The sequence below is a fragment of the Ceratosolen solmsi genome, unplaced genomic scaffold, assembly GCF_000503995.2.
Source record: "Ceratosolen solmsi marchali unplaced genomic scaffold, CerSol_1.0 scaffold28, whole genome shotgun sequence".
Lineage (NCBI taxonomy): Eukaryota > Metazoa > Arthropoda > Insecta > Hymenoptera > Agaonidae > Ceratosolen > Ceratosolen solmsi.
The window spans coordinates 3,195,616-3,216,378 of record NW_011948429.1 but is presented as its reverse complement, the minus strand read 5'-3'; the positions used below and the strand labels follow the sequence as shown (position 1 = coordinate 3,216,378).

At 38.7% G+C, this 20,763-nt stretch overlaps 1 protein-coding gene across 6 annotated transcripts in view; it reads right to left on the bottom strand.

Moving 5' to 3' along the window:
- The window catches only part of LOC105363782 (rap guanine nucleotide exchange factor 2-like), a 163,067-nt gene that overhangs the window by 36,986 nt on the left and 105,318 nt on the right, over nucleotides 1-20,763 (bottom strand). For 5 of the 6 annotated variants that reach the window (XR_912933.1, XM_011501554.1, XM_011501556.1 and 2 more), the window contains exons 1-2: nucleotides 10,279-10,524; nucleotides 245-343 (exon numbers count right to left, since the gene is read on the bottom strand). Coding sequence is in view for 5 of the 6 variants with exons in the window: in XM_011501554.1 (XP_011499856.1) it covers nucleotides 245-343; nucleotides 10,279-10,440 (261 nt within the window). In the remaining variant the exon portion in view is untranslated. Of the gene's footprint in view, nucleotides 1-244; nucleotides 344-10,278; nucleotides 10,525-20,763 lie in introns of those variants that run through there. The other variant, XM_011501555.1, reaches the window with a different exon arrangement.

The following is a 20,763-nucleotide window of genomic DNA, read 5'->3' as shown; positions in this document are numbered from 1 at the left end:
ATCGGCTCTCGTTCTTCATCGAGCCGTCGACAGTTTCACATCTAACAAATTGAACGAACACCAATGCCGAAAGTCCATAAGAGCTACTTCGTGTAATTCGACTCCTCCAAGAGAGCGAGTCTCCTTCTCAAACTCCCCTTCCCCCACCCGCGTCGCTAGTACCGGAACTCCGGCTGCCAAGTCAAGGATACGGAATTCGCACTCAAAGGATAAACGGAGAATTAGGCGCTTGGAGCTCACTTACCGTATCTTCGAAGACCAAATTGACCTGGCGATGGTCGCTGATGGGATGCGCCTGCGGAGGTCGATGCATTCTACCGCTGTGCACCTCCGGGTAGTCGATCTGAAACACGGAGAAAGTATGCGCTTTAAACGGCTTTCATTTTCTCGCCCGTAGCTTTTTCATCTGCTCGTAATGCCGACCGATCCAACGAACACGCGCACACGTTCATTAGTCGAGGGCTGAACCTTTTCTTTATGGTTCTCTTTGTTGCGTTTGTCGCGATTATTGGGGTATGCGCTCATTGTCCTCGTGGTGAAGCTTTAGTTGCAAATGATCCGGCTAAACTCTTTCCAAAGTAGTATGTCCCATCGGTTAAGTGAGATGAATAGAAGGTAGAGAAATTTTACTCAAGTCACAGGATAAAACTTGCGTTTTGGACTGAAATTTCGTCATCCATTATGATACAATGCATTTATCCAGCCGTCATTAAAAATTTAATTTACATAAGCTTTACAATACAATAACTCTTGCGATTTTCACAAATTTGTAAGTAAAAAAAAAATTAATTTACGAAATCATAATTATAAAATACTGCCTCCTAAAGAATTCAATTTTTATATGAAATATTCGATCATATCCGCTTATAAAGGACACGATTCAAAAACCAAATTCATACTGTAATATGAAATTTCGCATGAAACATTCAAATTTCAAATTTTTATCTAGTTTTTCATATCTCGGATATAATGTTAAATTTTATTAATTTGAATGAAATTTAGAAATAAATTGATGGAAAACATCTTTATTGTTAAATAGATATTTGGATCTATTAATTGTAGATCAGATAAAATGCTATTAGAATGCATTTGGTAAAAGACAATTAATGTTCCAAGCACATAAACATGGAGAGAATCGGGTGGTAAGAAGAGAGAGAATGAGTGAACGACAATCGCTAAAAACAATTATTGTTGATTGCTCTGTATATATAAATGGCATGTCATATATATATATATATATATATATATATATATATATATATATATATTAGAAATTACAAATATTATACCAAGAGCATAAAAAATCTACTACAGTCGAAAGTTACTCTCATCTTAAAACTCTCCCATGATCAATGATTCGGCATTTATTTAATCGGACTACCCAATTATAATGGATAGATCGTTTCTCTACTTATATCGACTAACTATTCGCTTCTTATTTATCGATCAGCAGTAAAATCATTAAACTGATACTTTGACATGATCAATTACTTTAACAACTATATATGTATATATATATATATATTGAAATATATTGTTTATTTGATATTACTACGCTTATTAATGACATATATCTTTAATGCATTCTATGAGCGCTAATATGATGATTTTAAAAATATTACGTAGTAATGTAATAATAGAGGAAAACTAGCGGAAACGTAATAGATAATTTAGCAGAAAATTTTCAACGCACGTTAATATTATTATTAAAATATATCAGCCTTCCTCCAAATTGCTCCGAGGCCTCTAAAGAAAAATAAAATAAGCGATAATTAATTATCTAATGTGACGACTGATGAATTATTTCACTTATCATTTAAAACAACAAACTATTATTGAAATATTAATACATAAATGCGCTATCTCGACAATAAACAGTTTAAACCTTGTAGTTACAACTTAACGTGCACATTTTGAAATGTCAATAAATTTCAAAAGTATATTATAAAATTAAATCAAACTTATTGTCTTCGCAAAGTCCTAATTAATATACAATGATACACTATACTATTTAAAGAGCTTGTTAAATAAACAACTCCATAATCTGAGAATAACAAGATAAAAATGTTATTTAGCTATGTTTTGTTCTTCATATTTAAGTCTGACACGGAATAGCCTCATCATCAAACTAATTTTAATTTATAATAAGTCTTTTGCCAATAATAACGATAAATGATTCGCCAAAGTGCAATTTTCGATAATAAATAATGACCAAAAGTTCCCCAATATTTAACTTGCAGGCGGCTACATACACATTTACAATACATCGCTTCACAATCTCGTCCATGATATTTCGAGATTAAAGTATGCCAGTAAAAAACATAGTACGAGATAAAATGTCCGTTTTATTACTCATACAGTAATCCAGCAGATTTTCAAGAACACTCCTCTTTGTTATCTTTACGTCCCCACCAGTGGTACACAGAAGCCACGGAGGAGGAAGTTATCTCTTATTAATGGATGGGAAAAGTGTCACCTCAGCTGGATTAGTTTATATCTTTTCAGGAGAGACGATGACTATGACGCGTCACTCGCTCTCTTTTTCCGTCGTCGCGCAGACCAGTACAGAAAATAACGGGCACATGGTGACGCCGCCGGGGAAAGGGGAAGAGAGAGAGATTGAGATTGAGAGAGAGAGAGAGATTGAGATTGAGAGAGAGAGAGATTGAGATTGAGAGAGAGAGAGAGAGAGAGAGAGAGAGAGATTGAGAGGCGTCGTGAGGAGGAGGAGGAGGAGGGGAGATAGTGACGAGTCCTCGGGGCCGGAACTCGTGGGCCGGACTTCCGGCTGATACACTGATTCACACGAGCGATTCCTCCGCGGATGCGGCAACGCCGGGAATGAGAGCGTCGACGGGTCTCCGCCGCTTTTCCGGCATGAGCGTCGAATGGGGGAAAAATGCCGCTCAGGAATTCGATTTGTCGGCGCTGTTTCCCGACTGACGCACCCGTCGACGACCTACATATCCTACCATCGATGCCCTCCCTCAGCTCCACCCCTCCGGGCCACTACTCCTTTCCCTTTCAAAAGCCGATAGTCTCGCGATAGGCATCGCTTTATCCTCGCGATGTAAAAAGAGTGAAAACCAACGTTCATTGGGCTTTTCCCTTTTTTCGAGCGGCGACGGATGATTAATGTACGGAAAAGGTTGGGCGTGTTATTAATTGCCGTGAGCATCTATCCATAGATACGTGACAATTATTCCATGTCGTGCTTCGTATCCGAATATTTATCAAAATTTGTCGAGGGACGATAAAGATTTGGAAATTTAGCAAATAAGATGTATTGTACGCGCGTGCAAGTGTTGGTTCGCATTTCGTTGAAGAAATTTGATATATATTGTATGAAAAAAATAAAACAAAACAAAAAAAAAAAATATTCCTAACGATATTATTACCTATGTGGAAGAAAAGAATAAGAGTGAAATAATTGTGCTCAAGCAGACGGAATATTTATGAAGATAGTTTTTAAAAATAATAATAGATTTCTTATGCATTTTACATGTGTATACTGAAAAAAAAATAAAAAACAAAAAACAAAAAACAAAAAACAAAAAAAAAACAAAAAAACAAAAAAAAACAAAAAAAAAAAAAACAAAAACGAACCACAGATTGATTGTAATTTTATCTTTTAAAAAATTCTGCACGCCCAATTAGAATAAAATAAAATATCAACTTCCCAATGGGATTTCTTTTTTTCTTTTAATTTCAACAAATTACATAGTGTGCCGCGATGGTGTTGATTAAGCATAATAATGATAATGCCGCTTTAATCGTGCAAAGTATAATTATAGAGTTCATTGCAATTCAAACGATATTGCATACACTGTAAGGTAAACTAAACTACCTTGCATTCATAACATTTTTCAATCCGTTCTTTTCTGATTATTATGGGATGAGTTACTCGATCAATTATCTATATAATCAGATCTATCGTGTGTATATATTCTGTAAAAATAGGTTTGCCTGCTTCATTCCCACCCCACCCGTGGCATTAAAAAGTACAATTTTATTTACAAATGGCGGATAAATTCAATTCGTATCTGTTTCACGATTGTTACAAGGACGATCATAAAATGAATTGGATATCACATTACCTAACCGTCAGCTAGAATTCATAAAGCAGCTTTTTAACGGCGTAAAACATATAATTCGCTTTAATAATGTTCAAATTAGAAAAAAGATGAAAATAACGTGTTTGTGGATGACTTGCTCGATTCACTTTCTTCAAAGTATAAAATTGCAAGTGTCCGTGGCGCGACTTGCAGATGACGAATTAAAAGCAGCAGTAAGGAAACCCAGAGAGTAGGAGTGAGAGGGACAGTGCAAAGTCACATGTACACGTACAACGTGACGCAACGCATAAATAAGTGCGAGCGACAACGGCGAGAAGTTGTGCAATGCCTGAAATGCGATGCTAAATATTATTATTGTCTTTGTTCCGTTTTAACTCCACCCCCCCCCTCACCCCTCACCCCTCCCCCCGTCGCAATTCAAGTGAACTATCCTACATATCGATCTTTCTCGTCTTCTCGACCCCTATAAATTAATCGCACTCCTCGCGATGGTATCATCGGTTTCAACGAGTGTGCGTTACGCTGAAATCGATGATCGCTCGACTACTGTTCATCGCTCGCGATCTAATTAAAAATGACATGCGTCGAGGGCGGTGAAGTCACCGACCAACGTAAGCAAACTCTCGGAAACTCTCGTTAAACTCACGTTAATCGTTTTTACATGTAGTCCCCCCCTCCCCAAATCACCGCCCCCCCCCCCGCCCCCCGCCCCCCACCCCCACCAACCGTCTATCTGTTTCCCATCGCTCAGCGCCACGGCCACCCATGACTACATGACTAACGACTATCACGGAGAAACAAGAGTGGCGCTTTAATCTTTGGCATACTAGTGCCATGGCCTTGGCCTTGCGTCGATGGCGCCGGTGACTCGATTCGCGAAAATTGATCCCCAATCGGATTATGGCGCGACGCTGAACCGGCGAAAATTCCGCCACTTTTCCGTCGCGCTTCTGTTTGTAAACAAATGACATTCCTCGACTCTCGACAGTCAGCGGAATTCCCCGGCTTCAAATTCGACGTTCGCACTTTGGATTTTTAAATGCTAAGGTCACGACGACTCAAAACTCATCCGCGCCGTGTGTATAATCGTTATTTGTTAAGCTATTTTTATTTAAACGAAACGATCGCACGCCTACTGTAGCAGAATTTTATTATTCCATTCGGGGGACGCGTCGACGTAATATCGGAAAAGGACTCGAGTGTCGCGCTTGGCTACCGACTTTTTATCGACTTTTTATTTTTCCCACTCATTTATTAATAAAGCGCTATAAGGTCGTTATTGTTCGGCCTGGTAATGGAGCAAAAATTCCTAGTAAATGTATTAAATCATTGCGGTCGCGTACTAAAATTTTTTTTTATAAATTTTATCTATAGTGAAACGTACGACGAAAGTATTAAATGAAAAATGCCATTAACGTTCGAATGTTGCTTTAAACGATGTGTTACTTTAAAAAAAGCACTTGTTAATTGCATAATAACGTTTTTCCTCGATTCCTTCTCCATTCCTTCGCGCTTGCAACATTAATAATACAAATGCGTTATATTATTCATTTATCATTGGGCTCGTTGGAGAATTTCATGATTTTGTAATACACAATCGGCAGGCTATTAAGATAAGGCTTAAGTAATTTATCCGTCAGAGTTTATTCGGTTTTTCCATATCAAGATGAATTTCAACTGCACAAGGGCTAAAAATAACAATAGAAAAAAAAATAAAAAAAAAAAAAAAAAAAAAAAAAAAGAAGAAGAATTAAAGAAATTTCATACAAGGCAGCATCGTGCAAAAGAATACGCTTCCTTTCAGGAATATAATTACATAGATTCGTACATATTTTAACGAAATTTTACATCTTAATCGTCACGTCAACTTGCCTACATTTCCCAGTTCCCCTATAAATAGACTTCTTGAAAATTTCGTTCGTTTAATATTGCCGCGAAAACTGCTTATTGGACATGTACTAGCAATAAAGATTCGACATTGGACATGCTCTTAATAAAAATCATTTCAACGTATTTTGACGCCACTATGGTATTGAGAGGCGTGACTATTTGGACCAATACGTTAAATAATGGTCTTAAATAGCTTGACATTTATTATGAAAACATCGTGAGTCAAATAGTAAATGACGTCATTATTAAAAAAAAAAAAAAAAACAAAAAAAAAAAATAAAGAAATAAAAATACGAAACTATAGTTTGTTTAGCAAAAATGCCATTAGAATTATGAATGAAGAAATTTTAAGTAATGTCTTTCACAATATGTCGATCGGCTCTTGTATAATACAGTGTCGTATATTATAGAATATTATAATATTTTCCCACCGGTAAATTAATTTTCATTCCAATAATGCTCGCGAAGAACATTGAACGCTCCGACTTATTAGAATTATCAACATTTTATTTCGACTCTGTTCAATTCTATTACTTCATGCTTCGTGCAACAGCCACATTAAAATGATTCGTGTGTGAGAGTAAGTTCGCGACAGCGAGTGCGGCGGCGACTGCGACAGCGACGACAACGACGTCGACGGCGCCGACGTGGAAGACGAAGGAAAAAACAACAACGCCTCGGACGTCGCGGCTCATCGTAGCGCTAAACTCTCATCTGAAATTCGCTCTCCCCATTATAAGCCCGAGTGCCGAGATTATAAAGTCTCTATTCTCTATTTTCCCCCGCGGCACAATAAGGAGCGAATCCTTCCTCTCCCCGGTTACCAACCACCCGACAACCAAGCCGTTAAACCGAGGATTTAGTCTAGCCGCCTCTATTTATTATTCCCCGTGGTTATTTTATCTAAATAGTCGGGTATCCATAACTGTCCCGCTGAGGTACGGCCCCCCCCCCCACTCGGAATTATTATATCGCGAGCAAAGACGCGTCGACGTCTTTTCCGCGCGGTCGCGTGGATAATTTGGATAATCCCCCGCCCCACCGTGACCGAGCCCCTGGCAATTACGAGCATTAATCCGCTAATGATTCGTGTGTTGCCAGCGTCTAAGAAACGCCGGCTGTAATTAATGCTTCCGCTCGTTAGTTATTTCCCGTTTTTCTCCCGATGAACTCTCGATGGTGGTGGTTGCGCTCCAGACTTTTTCTCCCATTCGCCGTGGACACTTTTATATAATTTGCGAGTGCAATTACGTAATTTGAAAATCAATAGCCAGCGATGAAATTTTGCTGAGCGCGCACACGGGACAGAGATGATGACGCTCATTATCGCGGGCATGAAGAGACACTTTCTTTGAAATTGGCATACGGAGGATGTTTTTTTTTTTTTTGTTTATCATTTTCTTCTTCATTTTTTTTTTTTTTTATTTGAGCATTGTCGATATTTCTCCCGTCCGATCGATAATTCACGTACTAAATTCCACAAAAGCACAAAGTTAGCGAGGCTCGAAATTGAGTGACGGCGGATGTCGTCGTCTGGACAGTTGATGAAAAATGGAACAAAGTCGATGGATCGTTAAAAAATATTATTATCATGGAACTCAAAATAAGATGAAAAGTGGCATTGAGACATTCGACTTAACCGTATCGTCGTAATATTATCGCTTTTATAATAAAATAATGTAATGTAAAATGAATTAAGAATCGATAGGTTTGTTTAGGTAATAATTGATGTATTATCGAATAATGCGAGGTAGAATGTTTCTCAATACTCGCTGAAAAATAATGGAAATATTTTGTCTCAAAGAAATTCAACATTCTAAAATCAGTACTATGAATAATTTTTGAAATGCACAGGCTTTATCTCCTCTCTCTTTATCGGCATTCGATAAAAAACATTCTCATAAATATTCCAAATTTTTTTAAGTTTTATTATAAAGAATTGATGTTTGTTTTGTCTTTGTCTCACTACCGGTAGGCTTAATTTTGTTTTTTTTTTCTTATTATTTATATATATATAAAAAAAAATTTTTCTTCTTTTTTTTTTATTTTTGTTTTTGTTTTTGTTTTAAAGATATTTCCCTCCTATATTTCCCGACTTCACAGATGAAATTGCTGCGGTGATTAATTTTGGACAGTAAATTTCACAATTTATATTATATTTTTTGTCCTCGTAAATTTGTAAATTGAGGCAAAATGACAGGACCCGTAGGATAAGAAAAGTCCCGCGCTTACATTTTCGTCTTCTGAATCCGATTAAAACTTTAATATTGAGATAAGTTGAGTGCATGTAGAGCTATATTTATGATAGCCAACCCACGTACTACTCTCACTCGCAGCCTTCGCATTACAATTAACGAGATTCTCATTTTGTTTCTCGATCTACAAAGTCAAGTACAATTAATAATTGTAATTTATAAGCGCTACCCTTTCAATACGCTTCGCTTCAATATACAAAACGCGCCATAAAGAATAAATGCTCGTTATAATATGGGCAATTATGAAAATTATAATCGGGTGTATTTTTATCTGAGAAAGTACTGGAGAATTAAGATATGATGGATGATAAATGCGCTGCATGATAGAAGAAATAAATAACAAATCAATGCGACATAAATTTTTCTTGAATAGCAGGTACTGTACTGACTCGTAGCGAGCGTATCCGGTATGTTTGAGCACCAATGTTTAAATACACTTTGTAATTAAACATGAAGAAAAACTTTGTGCATAAGTAATAGCTGTTAAATTTATCTTAGCGAGGCACCTGAGTAATCACGGCAGTACTACTATTTAATTTACCGAAATAAATCTGATTACGCGTACAGGGGACGTTTCATTCCGTTTCCAAAATTCAAATGCACTCCACGCGATCGAAAGGCTCCTTCAAAAGCTCTTTGAATCTTATCTTATATTATTACTATTACTGTAATAACAATTATTATTATTGTTATTATTATTATTATTATTAATTATTATTATTGTTGTTGTTATTATTATATTACTATTACTGTAATAACAATTATTATTATTGTTATTATTAATTATTATTATTGTTGTTATTGTTATTGTTATTGTCGTTATCGTTATTGTTGTCGTTGTTATTATTATTATTATTGTTGTTGTTGTTGTTGTTGTTGTTGTTGTTGTTGTGATTATTGTTATTATTATTATTATGGCTTTCGGTGTTTGAAACACGGGTCATTATGTCGACAATTTTCTAACATAAAATCGCCGTTCAATGCATGAGAATACTTTAATATTATGTATTAATGCTGCATTTAGTTTTTATAAGCTTAATATCAAAACTTTTAATTTTGCATAAAACGACTAAACCAACCTGTGAAAAGCTTTGTTGTTTTGCAAGGAAAAACTTTGTTTTTCTTAAATTTTGTTCATTATTAATTGTAATTTAGGTTTCTCGAATTACTAATTCACCGAGCATCATCAGACTCATTGGGATTTTATAAATTAAAATATACATCAATGGACTTGCGATTATCTGACTTCTACGAATCGAATATTTATTTTATTATAAGTACATGAAAAGTTCTACACTAACGCAACCCGTTCGTGCTCGTTCGAGATTTTTTTTTATTAAACAACTTAAATTGAATACGAGTCTTGATACAATTTTATTCACTGGTCCTTGCAATTATAGTATTTCGTTATTAAATTATATAAATAAGTGCATTTATAAATGTCACGAGCTTTATAAACGTTAAAACGACGACAAGTAATTTAATCTGCTTTGTTCCGGGTAGTAAACCAATCTAGTAATTTACATATTTAAGGACAAAGTTGTTTAATGAGTTTTTTTTTTTTTTTTTGGGCGTTTATGGCCGCAATATGCGGGTGCTTCTAAGGGTTTTGAGTACTTTATGAATTATCATAAGTTGCCGCTTCTGAATTTCATTGCAAGGAAAATATTGCTGATAAAATTTAAGCCCCATACGCACATATATATATATATATATAATTTATTTATTTATATCTTGTATAATCGTATTTTCTTCAAGATATCTCGGGTTAAAATTTCATAAATACTCGAGCTTATTATTGGGCCATATATACCATTTCCCTCTCCCCCCCCCCCCCCCACCAATTCTCCCGAGAAACTGACTGTCTCATTTATACGAAACTCATTTACCGAGTCGATAAATTATCCAAGTCTTTCTTAATCCACTGTTTGCAAAACTACTACTTCCTTCTCAAGCTATCAACGACCCCGTTGCAAAAAATATGACTTATATAATCCGGAACAAAAGGCGATTCGTACAACACGGTTCGCGCAGCCAAACGAACCGCATCGCGTTACCTCGGACGAAGTTGTAGAGATGATTGACAAGGTTCCGGGTGTCCCGGGCCAACTCCTAGACACGGACCGGCCTCGCCTCCTTCTGCGGACGACGAGATTAGCCGGGCCTCTCGGCCTCGGTCCCGCCGTCATTCCCGACGTCCTCCTCGAGTGCTTCAACATCCCGGCTCCACCTCGCACTATCTTCCCACGCCTACGCTCATCGCCTCATTGCCCTAATAATAAAGCTCTCGATTACAACTCGGACCCGAGCGCTAACCCAGCGATATCACTATCAAAGTGAATCTCACTCGCGTGCGCGCTTACATAAGGGCCTATAAAGTCACGGATACCTTCGCGTCTAACGAGAGTCACTCGCGCGGGATCTCCGAGCGTCCACTGAGAAAACTATCGCCGGGTTTAACGCCGAGACGAACTGGGAAACGAGAAAACAAAGAGGTCCGGGCCGAGCGGCGCAGTCGATGAAGGGAGGGCGACCCGTCACGTGACCTACCCTCACTCCCGGCTGAGGTAGAGTGCGCGCACACGTGTTCCGAAGAGCCTCGAGCGTATGTGCGACATACGCGCGGCTCTTGGCGTAAGATAATTTATTGGTTGGGAGGCTTATTCGTTCTTCATTGGCCGAGTCTCTTTCCGCGAAACGACGACGTTCGAAAAATCGCCTCAACGTATGCCGCTGTCGCCGCCACCGTCACCGCCGCCGGCGTCGTCGTCGTCGTCGTCGTCGTCGTCGTCGTTATTGATGTTGTTGTTATCGCTGTTGTTACTACTACTACTACCGCTGCTGCTGCTGCTGTTGCTGCTGCTGCTGCTGCTGCTGCCGCTGCTGCTGCCGCTGCTGCTGTTGCTGTATTATTGGCATGTGATTTAAGCAACACTCAGACTGCCAAGGACGAAGAAAAGGTCGACGGTCACTTCTTCGCTCTCTTGTCTTTACGCCCCTCTCCTCCGCTCCTCTTCGTCACACCACCCGCCGCCACGCTAGAACCCAATCGCACAAATCGGCCGAGTTTATGTTTCGATGGCAAATAATGCACTTGCCCCCACTCCATACGACCTTACTGCCCTTTCAACTAGCTCTCATAGCTTCTCGTTAAGGCTTCTCGTTAACGTTTCACTAGCTAATTCATTTTGCCTCGTCACGCGTAATACGTATTAAGGGCTCGTATGAAAAACCGAAGGGCACGAAGCGTGTAACAGCCGTGGCGAGTTAATTACTTTGGCTTTTTTTTTTTTTTTTTTTTTTTTTTTATCACGGCGTTCGGTAAGCTGGCAACCGTACTAATTATAATAGTTCGGCCGGTAAAATTAGCCGGGGCTTGCGACCCGTATGTAACCGAAAACCAACCTCGAGAGACTTTTGCAAAGCACGTTTCCACACGCGTTTCCACACGCGTTGTTTTTGTTGCTATTGTCGGGGAGCCGACCTTAACCGCTGATAGACCCCCACCCCCACCCCACCCCATCACATCGTCTTCCCTCTTTACGGCCGCTAGCTCATCCCCCGCCCCTCCCGCGAGTATTCCCGCCTATTTGCGTACTCCCTAAAGAAAAAAGGATCTCTGGAGTGCTTTTGCTGCGGCTGCGGCGGCGGCGGCGGCGGTGGCAACGGTCCCCCCCTGCCTCGACGAGGCCGCCAAGTGCGCGCCCAGACGTCGTCGGCACTTATTTTCGGTCCGGCTGTTGCACGGGAGAGCCTCGACGCATCGGCTGTGAAATGCGAGCGGCTCGGATCTTTCCGGTCGTGCGCTTCCGAGGGCGATAAAGCCGCCGGCAAAACTAACCGCCTTTGCCGCACTATTAGCAGCGGGGGGAGAAGGGTGGAGGGCGGTGGCGAATTGGGCATCGGGCTGCTGCTTTAGCGTCGTGAATGCAGATTGAAAGATAGGTGGCCCCTAGTATCGTAATGTGTCGGTCGCCTTGGTCAATTGTTGTTCCTTTTGTTGTTGTGACGATCAAAGGGGAAAAAAATGGTTAGCGTTAGTCCGATTACTCTTCGGCTTTCACGCCTTTTCCTACCGCTTTCGTCTTGCTTTTACTTGCGGCCCACGTTGGATTGACTTTCTTTTTCCAAGCGCACTGCCAGATTTCCACGATTTTTTTCTCTGGCTTTTTTTTCTTTTTCGCCAAATTTTTCATCATCCGATTCTTCATCGGATCTTCGTGTCGTGGCGTCGCAATATTCAAACGCGAATTATAAATTTAGAACGCCTAGACCTCGGAAACCCTATTACAATTTCGTCTATGAATTTTCAAGGTCCTCCAAAGTCGCATCGCTTGTTAAGTATTGGAATATTCATAATATTTATTTAAGAATTTGCGCATATTTTTGGAATAGCCGCTGTTGCGTATGCGCATAGATGCATTGACGGATGTTTGTGAAGGGAACTTGTAAACAGTCGCCGCGAGCAATACGCGTAAACGACAATTTCCGTATGAAAAAAGTAACAAAAAAAAAAAGACACAATAAATACCAAAATTACAGGTCGAAATAGTATTTGTATTGTAATAAAATGGCCTTTTTCTTTTTATTTGTTAAAACATTGCGTAAGTAACATTGCGCAAATAAACAATAAATAAATAAGAAAATCTGGGGCATCGAATGGCCATAGCATTATTAAATAATAAATATTTTATTGCTGCTCTAATTGCTCGTCGACACACTGGATAGCCGACTTCCGTTCGTTTGAAAATGAATTCAAGCGGCATTGAATCAGTCGGCCTTCCACAATCATTAAAAACTACGATTTAATTGCCAATTACAATAGTTGATAAAAAATTACTTAAGTCGCTCTAATGGTAGTAGCACCAGAGCCGCCAACAATGGTATTACACACATGCTCATCGACGGCACAGCTCCGCCAAAATAAAAGATGCACGCGATGGCAGTTGAAAGTTGTTTAGGAGAATCCTCGAGAGACTTTTCTTTCCAAACACGTGGCCGAGCGTCCTCGGACCTCCTACTCCTCGCTGCCGCCCACGCCCCTTACCGCCTTCCCCAACCCCGTTTCAACGCCACGTAGCCTAACAACGCCCTGTAAAACGTGGCAGCGACCGCCGACGCCGAAATTCAACTCCAACGATTCCTCACGCTCTGAGCAAGCAGGTAGGGTTGCAAATCTTTACCCCCCCCCCCTCCCCGCCCTTCGAACCTCCTCAAATAGAAATGTGCACACAAGGTGTGCGTGTGTGCGTACCTAATCCCCATGAAGGAGACAGCTCCCGAGTATTACCATTGAAGCGGCGTAGTTTTGCCTACACCTCGGTCGCTCTGTCAGCCCACGACGATTTACGCTCAATTTATTCTTGGACGAGTGCCTCGAGGATTGCTTTTAACGACGGAAACTGCTTTATCGACGAGCGCCCAGCTGCTCGTTTTCTCTCAAATTGAAAATGCTACCTCCATCCCTATCCTTACATATGAATTTTAAGCAGCCAGCTCCCATACGTTCACGATACTTCCTCGGTTTTAAATTATCGTCGCTTTTAAACATCTTTCACCTCGTAAATTCATTCATTGATAGATACAGAAATTACGAACTTCTCTACTAAAACGAAAGAAACTTTTGGCCTTTGCGATACCGTTATGCGCTTTTTCAAAATAGGTAATAAATTTTTACCACTAAACATCGATAATTTTCTAATTCTTAAATATGTAGACGCCCGTTTATAATTTCTATAAATTTTTCGCTATTAAGACTCATTTGTATTGCCGAGTAGTGGAAATACATTTAACTATACGGTCAGTTTCGATAATTGTTGTATAATTGTTTTATTATTTATTTCTCGCACAATGTCTCGCGCCTCAGCCAAATTAACATCAAGACATTCTAATAATAATAATAATAATAATAATTACTTACATTTATCTAAACAAACGATAAAATGTTAAGTACGAAAGAGGACACTATGAGCGATACAAAAGGAAAGTTCAATGAACCAAAATAACAGGATGTGTACCAACTTTCATCAAGTTCAATCGTAAATCTTTCAAAATACTACTTTTATTTTATATATATATAATATATATAGAAATATTGCTTTCATTCTTTTGTTTTTGAATATTTGTTTATGTTCGCTGTCGATATATACGTTTGAGAAAACTTTTTCACGCTTTTTATGTGAAAGAGTGACTATGTCTACGCATTAATAAAGTAAAAATCAATAAATATGCGTTTGGACATTTCAACCTCGATTTAATGAATCTCGAATGAAAAGAAATGACAAATTTCATTAATTACTCGTTAAAATACTCTATTTATTGCACATTATGTAATTTATTGGTCCAACCACACTTTTTATGTGTAAAAATCTGTAAAATTGTATTAAAACATAAACACTGATTTAGCTCGGTGTTATTTACTCCCCCACAACAATACCAACAACCCCCACCCAATCCATTCAACACATTAGCAATTACATACACTTGACAATCCAAATTATTACAGAAAACATTAGTTAATATTATCACAAATAAAAAAGCTTTATTAATTAGAAGCATGTGTGTTAGAGGAAACAAGACACCTAGATTGACCAAACAAATAAATGACCCAAGCCCCGTCGCGTCGGACAACGGAATAAATATTGTGTAAAATAACATTACGCGCTCTTATCGTCGTCTAATTCAAACTTTAAGCTCCTGAGGTCGTTTCTCATGATTTAGGTATAAGCCCTCGAGCAAAAGGTAGAGCGGGCAATGCAATTACTCTTTAAAAAAAAGTCCGAATGAAGACGGCGCCAAAAGCACTGGGTGGTCGGCCGGTCGTTATTCCTCGCGACGGAGGAGGCGTCCCCCGTTATCAGGAAGGCGACGCGACGCTGTCGTCCGGTCGACCGCGATAAGGCTCGTCGGAAGCGGGCGCGATCGCTTGCAAAAAGTCTTTTATTCACTGAGGCTCTTCTTTACGAGGCTGAAAGGATCATTTTGCGTCGACCGCCTTCCCCCCAACGAAATGCTTTGCCCTTTATATCGCGTCTACGACGATATTTAGCTCACATTGTTACGCCGAGAGATTTTTATTATTCCATAAATAAAGTTTGGGCAACTGAATTTTGCTGCGAAATGAGAAGAGTGTGGCTAGGGACGAGTAGGCAGCGTAAAGAAGAATGCGAGTAGAGAGAGAGAGAGAGAGAGATAGATAGATAGATAGATAGAGAGAGAGAGAGAGAGAGAGAGAGAGAGAGAGAGAGCAGTGATGACGTGGGGAGGGAGAGGGAAGATTAAAAGAGAAAGGGCGAGTTGAATGTTATCATATATTATATTAAGTCAAAATATATATTACTGCCTTGTAAAAATAACAAAATTCGACGACTCGTGTGTGTTTATGATCTGACGTTAGTTTAATTGGTTGGTGCCGACAGGTTTACCATCTCCGTCTAATTAGTATTTATAAAGTTTTGCAGCAATGCAGATTAATTTTGATCTTAGAAAGTGTATGATGCCACCGATGAGGAGTCGAGAGTAGCTAGAATATTAACAAAGAAAGAATAAAGAAAGAAAGAAGAAAAACAACGAGAAGAAAAAAAAATGAAGAACAAATGAGGTATGAAAATCCGGAAACTTCCCTCTTTAAAATTAATAAGAATATTCGAGAGCGTCTTTTAACTATTTTCGGCACGCACATCTCAATGTTTTTATTATTTATCTTGCATACAAATTTTCTTAAAGCAGAAAGGCGTATAATGCAGTTATTATAGTGAAATTCGACTCCACGGCCCATCCCCCCGTCGTCCCCGCCACGCGCCACTTGTAGTCACATAATTTCGAGTACCGTCATTTTGTCGGATTTTGTCGGAAAAGGAGGGGCACGTGTTTTAAGACACCCGACTGATATTTTGGTATTTCGATTAGCTTTAATGACGAAGCGACAAAGCGACACGATTGCCATATGGGTAATCCTGTCGTCGACAATGTAGGGATCTTACATGCTAATGCAAGGTGGAAACAGCGTTACCCCTCACCGTGCCCATTAGCAATTCCCTACCTTATCGATCGTGCGTGCTCTACGTTTTCACCTTCGAATAAAAACAATGACCAATTGATAATAAAATTTTTTGCAATTTTTTTTGCTCCTCTCGTGCGAAAATGCAAGAAGTAGCGTTGAGTTAGTGGCCTTTACCGAATAGGAATCATTGGCTTACGCGTTAATTACGATGACGTGAGAAGTAACAATTGCACGTCGACGTCTCCAAAGTATCCATATAATCTGGGAATATACTATTGCCATTGATAATTATTACAAATCGCATCCCTTCTGTGGTCGTTAGTCTCTTTTTGTTAGTTCTGGTCCTATTAGCGCTTACATTTCTCAGCCCGAGCGACGGCAATCCGAGTCATTTGGCCTTATCAGGCCCCCTTTACTCTAATTGAATACTTTCTCTCCCCGTGGCGAGAGATTCTCGGAACGATATTGGCTTACACCGAGTGATTCGTATTTCGCGTACTCGTCCGTCTTCTTGCTCCGCCCCTTACAAGCCGTTCGTATTCCTTTCGCAAATCCGTTTCGTATTTTCAGTCCTACGTAGAAAATGTTTGATACTTTTTTTTTTTTTTTTTTTTTTTTCCATCAATTTAATTTATGTAAGTTATATATACTTGATTGTACTGTCATTCGCAAAAACTACATTTTCATTTGATTTCCTCGCAAATTGAGTTGCGAGTGGAGCTCCGTTATAATAGTCACGCTAGGCTACCTTAACGTACGAAGCCCCTTACGAAATTATATGAATTAGACATTGGACAATATTGCAGTTGTACCTAGAGCGGAAAATAATGTTTAATTTTTGAATTTCCGAATAATTTTGAGATTGAAAGGGTAGATATTAGTACTTATGAGATGTCCATTCAATTTCATTAAAACGAAGGCTATACAAAAACAATAAATCGATCCTTTCTCAATTATACTGTATATATATATATATATATATATGTTATAATTGTATAAAATAGGCACAAAATATACATGTAAAACACCTTTCATAAGGAAATGTGTTACTTGTTGATTCGTGATACGAATAATACGGGAAACGCTTGCAAAATATATATTTCTTAATTTGTGCAATATTTATATTTATAATTATCTTTATTATAAATGGGGCACACTCATTGTTAAGAAAAATCCTTAAGTATAAGCGCAATAGCTTACGACATTTCCTCGATCAATCAATAAATGCTAATCTTCCTATGTCATTTTGAATTTGTGCAATAATATGAAACTGTGCTTTACATTCGTGTTTGTGCAGTCTTTCAAAATTTTTAAATCGACTGTCCGCCCCAATGATTTGTAGGAATCTAAGGCGTGAAATTTAATTATACGAAAGATCTTGGGGCAAATGCACGAGATCATCGGCCGTTATGCGTATATACGTAATGCCCGATTATTATATTAAATAACGATTATGTCGAGATATCACTTATTCGTTAATGCGATAGAAAATCAAGAGAATTTGCTGCATTAAAAAGGGAATTTGTAATTTTCTTGCCGACTTTGACAATTTCTGCAAAAATGCAACACTAGAATAATTCCATAATCGCGATGCATTTCTCAGTTCGTTACCGATTGTTCGTTAAAGAATGAAGTATCGGGCTTCTTCGTTAATTTCATAGTACAGTTGAAGGAAGAAGATAACGGACCGAGTGCCGTACAGTTGGTGAGCCTCGGGCGATAAATTTGTTTTTATATTGCAAAGCCATGAGCTAAAGTCGTGAGTGTGCGAGGCAAGACAAGAACGTTAAATCGAACGTCATCAATGCAATAATCCGGGCTAAAATCTACCCCCCACCCCCCGCAACGTCGTCGTGGCCGTCAATCGCCGTGGCAAAAGCCGCCGTAGTATTGGTGAGAATCCGGTAATTCAATCGCGGTATAATTACGAGGAAAGAGCGCGTAGGTCGCGAGATCTTCATCAAAATGTATTGTCGAGGTGACAAGGAGTCACCGTTCCGTTCCGTTCCGTTCCGTAAATGGTCCAGGGGAGCAAGACTGTACGTAGGCGTTCGGCGTAGGCTTCACGAAGCAGAGAAGTAAAGCCAGCCGACTATATTAAGTATATTTCGCGGGAGGATATATTTTGAGGACTCTCTCCCTTTGGCTTCTTACTCGATGATGAAGAAACTGCCGGAGAGAAAGCAGAGACCTGGATGGTACGACATGGGTAGGGGATGGAAGCCGATGCGTTTTTGGAATTGCCGTCGGCACGGGAGCCAGTGTGCGCTTGGGTAAATTTTTCAAATCGCTCGGTGCTTGTAAAGAGCGAATCGCGAAGCAGAAAGGGCTCGAGCCCAAGTGATTAATGGGCCGTTTGCGAATTTTTTGTCTGTTTTTGTTTGTCTTTTGAGGGAAGAAGAGGGCCGCTGACGAAAATAATACTTTTCCACAATGAGTGCGCGCGTTAGGGCGTGTTTTTTTATTCCCTGCTAAAGACTTTGAACTCTTAACGCCTAGTTAAAGTGACTACGAGCAACGCTGTTTTACGACTCGTATTCGAATGTTCAAGCTGTCGGGGACATTCTTATTATTCGTTTGCCATGATGCGTGCAATTAAAACGGCCCAATTGCCAAAAATCACTCTGCATATCATAAATTTATTGGCAAAGCGACTTAAACTTTGAATAAACGTGAATCCGTTTACGTGTACCAGTTCATCGTGTATGTAGCGATGAAGTTTACACATTTTCTTCAAATTAGTTTGAAACGCTTGTAATCACAACGTTACGAGATAATAATATGAATTATTGAATACTATTGAATACATAATATGAAACTCGAGTGAAATCAGTTTTAGATAAAAGCGATTAAAAGCTATGACAATACGATCGTTTCATCTATCAATAATCATAGCGTACAGCTCAAGATAGTCTAACATTATCGAGAGCTTCATTTGAGCGTCGAATGATGATCGTAAATCATCCATGAAATAATAAATAACTTTAATCGAACGATTAGGCAAAAATCATAATTCATTTAGGAAAATATTCGTTAATTTAAATCCAAAACAGTTATAAGCTCCTTCGTTATATTAAATAAATGCTCATTATACGGCTTTAACGCCGTTTCATGCGGTTTAATGGGGCAAGTGATTTAAATATTGGATTTATAATTTGAATAATAATATTATATTAAACAAGCAACTTCAAACACAACGGATTTATTTACTTTATCCAATGAATATGCAGGCGTAATATATTGATGTAAACGCACCCTTGATTGTAAATGAAAAATCTACATCAACTAATCTAATACTGTGCAAAAAAGGCAGATGAGCGAGAGTCGTAGTATACAAAAAGAAAAAGAAGAATGAAAAGAGGAGAAACGATAACGAAGCAAGCAAATCTAATGACGTCAAATATTGTGTAATAAAGTAAAAATATAAAAACCAGATTGGAACTTTTATAATTCCCCGATAAAAGAAAAAAAAAAAGAAAAAAAAGAAAAAAAAAGAAGAAAAAAAAGAAGGAAAAAAAAAAAGAAAAAAAAAAGAAAAGAAAAGAAAAAAAAGAAGAAGAAAAAATGAAAAAATAATGGGCCAACAAATTTTTCTTCGTCCCAATGAAATGGCAAAATAATCTACAAAAATACATATTTTCAGTCTGAAAAAGGAATAAACCACACTATCGACTGCTTTAAAAGAATATGATTATTTAGAAGAAATATGGGAAATTGGGAAATTGATGGGTTCGGATGCAACTCATTCGTTTAATGTAAAAATTTTAATATCCCTAAACCTACATTACATATAATATTTCATAGACTTTCAACTATGATTTTAATAATGTAAAGAGAGGGAAAAAAGTAATACGGATAAAAAACAACAAAACCAGCAAACTAAAAACGATACTACATCCAATGCAAATAATAATCGCTGACGTATTTGGAAAAATCGTAAATTGAAATAAAATCTTGGCCATTGCAAGCTACCTTCCATGATATATTTTTATTTCAATCAAGTATTAATGTCAGATGATATTTGAGTTTCATTTCGCTTCTACATCACAATTCACATCGCGTGTATCATAAGTGATTGTGCAACCGTAATGAATATTTCCCTGCATTTTATACCCACGTTATTAATATAATATTGAAATTGCGCAAAAATAAGTAATGACGTCACAAGCCCTCCAATCTGCGCCGATTTCTTCCGCAAAAACTAAAGCTGCATTTGCCGGACAAATAAAGCGCACCGGCATTTCGCACAAATAATTGCACGCTCCACACTCTGCTACTTTTCCCGGGTTTAAGCGGTAAATTGGGACTTGCGCGACTAACCTGCATTTAGTCCCATAAACCGGATGAGTAAAAAGTAAACAGGGCGGTTTTTTTTTTGTCTTCAAAAGGCATGACTACGTGAATTCTACCATCTTGCCGTGCAAATTATATCGATCATCGGTGCGTGTTTGCGAGCTCGTTTCCGATGGCCCGAAATTGTCAGGAACGGTAGGAGTGAGTGGGGGTGGGGGTGGCGGTGGCGGCGGTGGTTGGCGGTGGA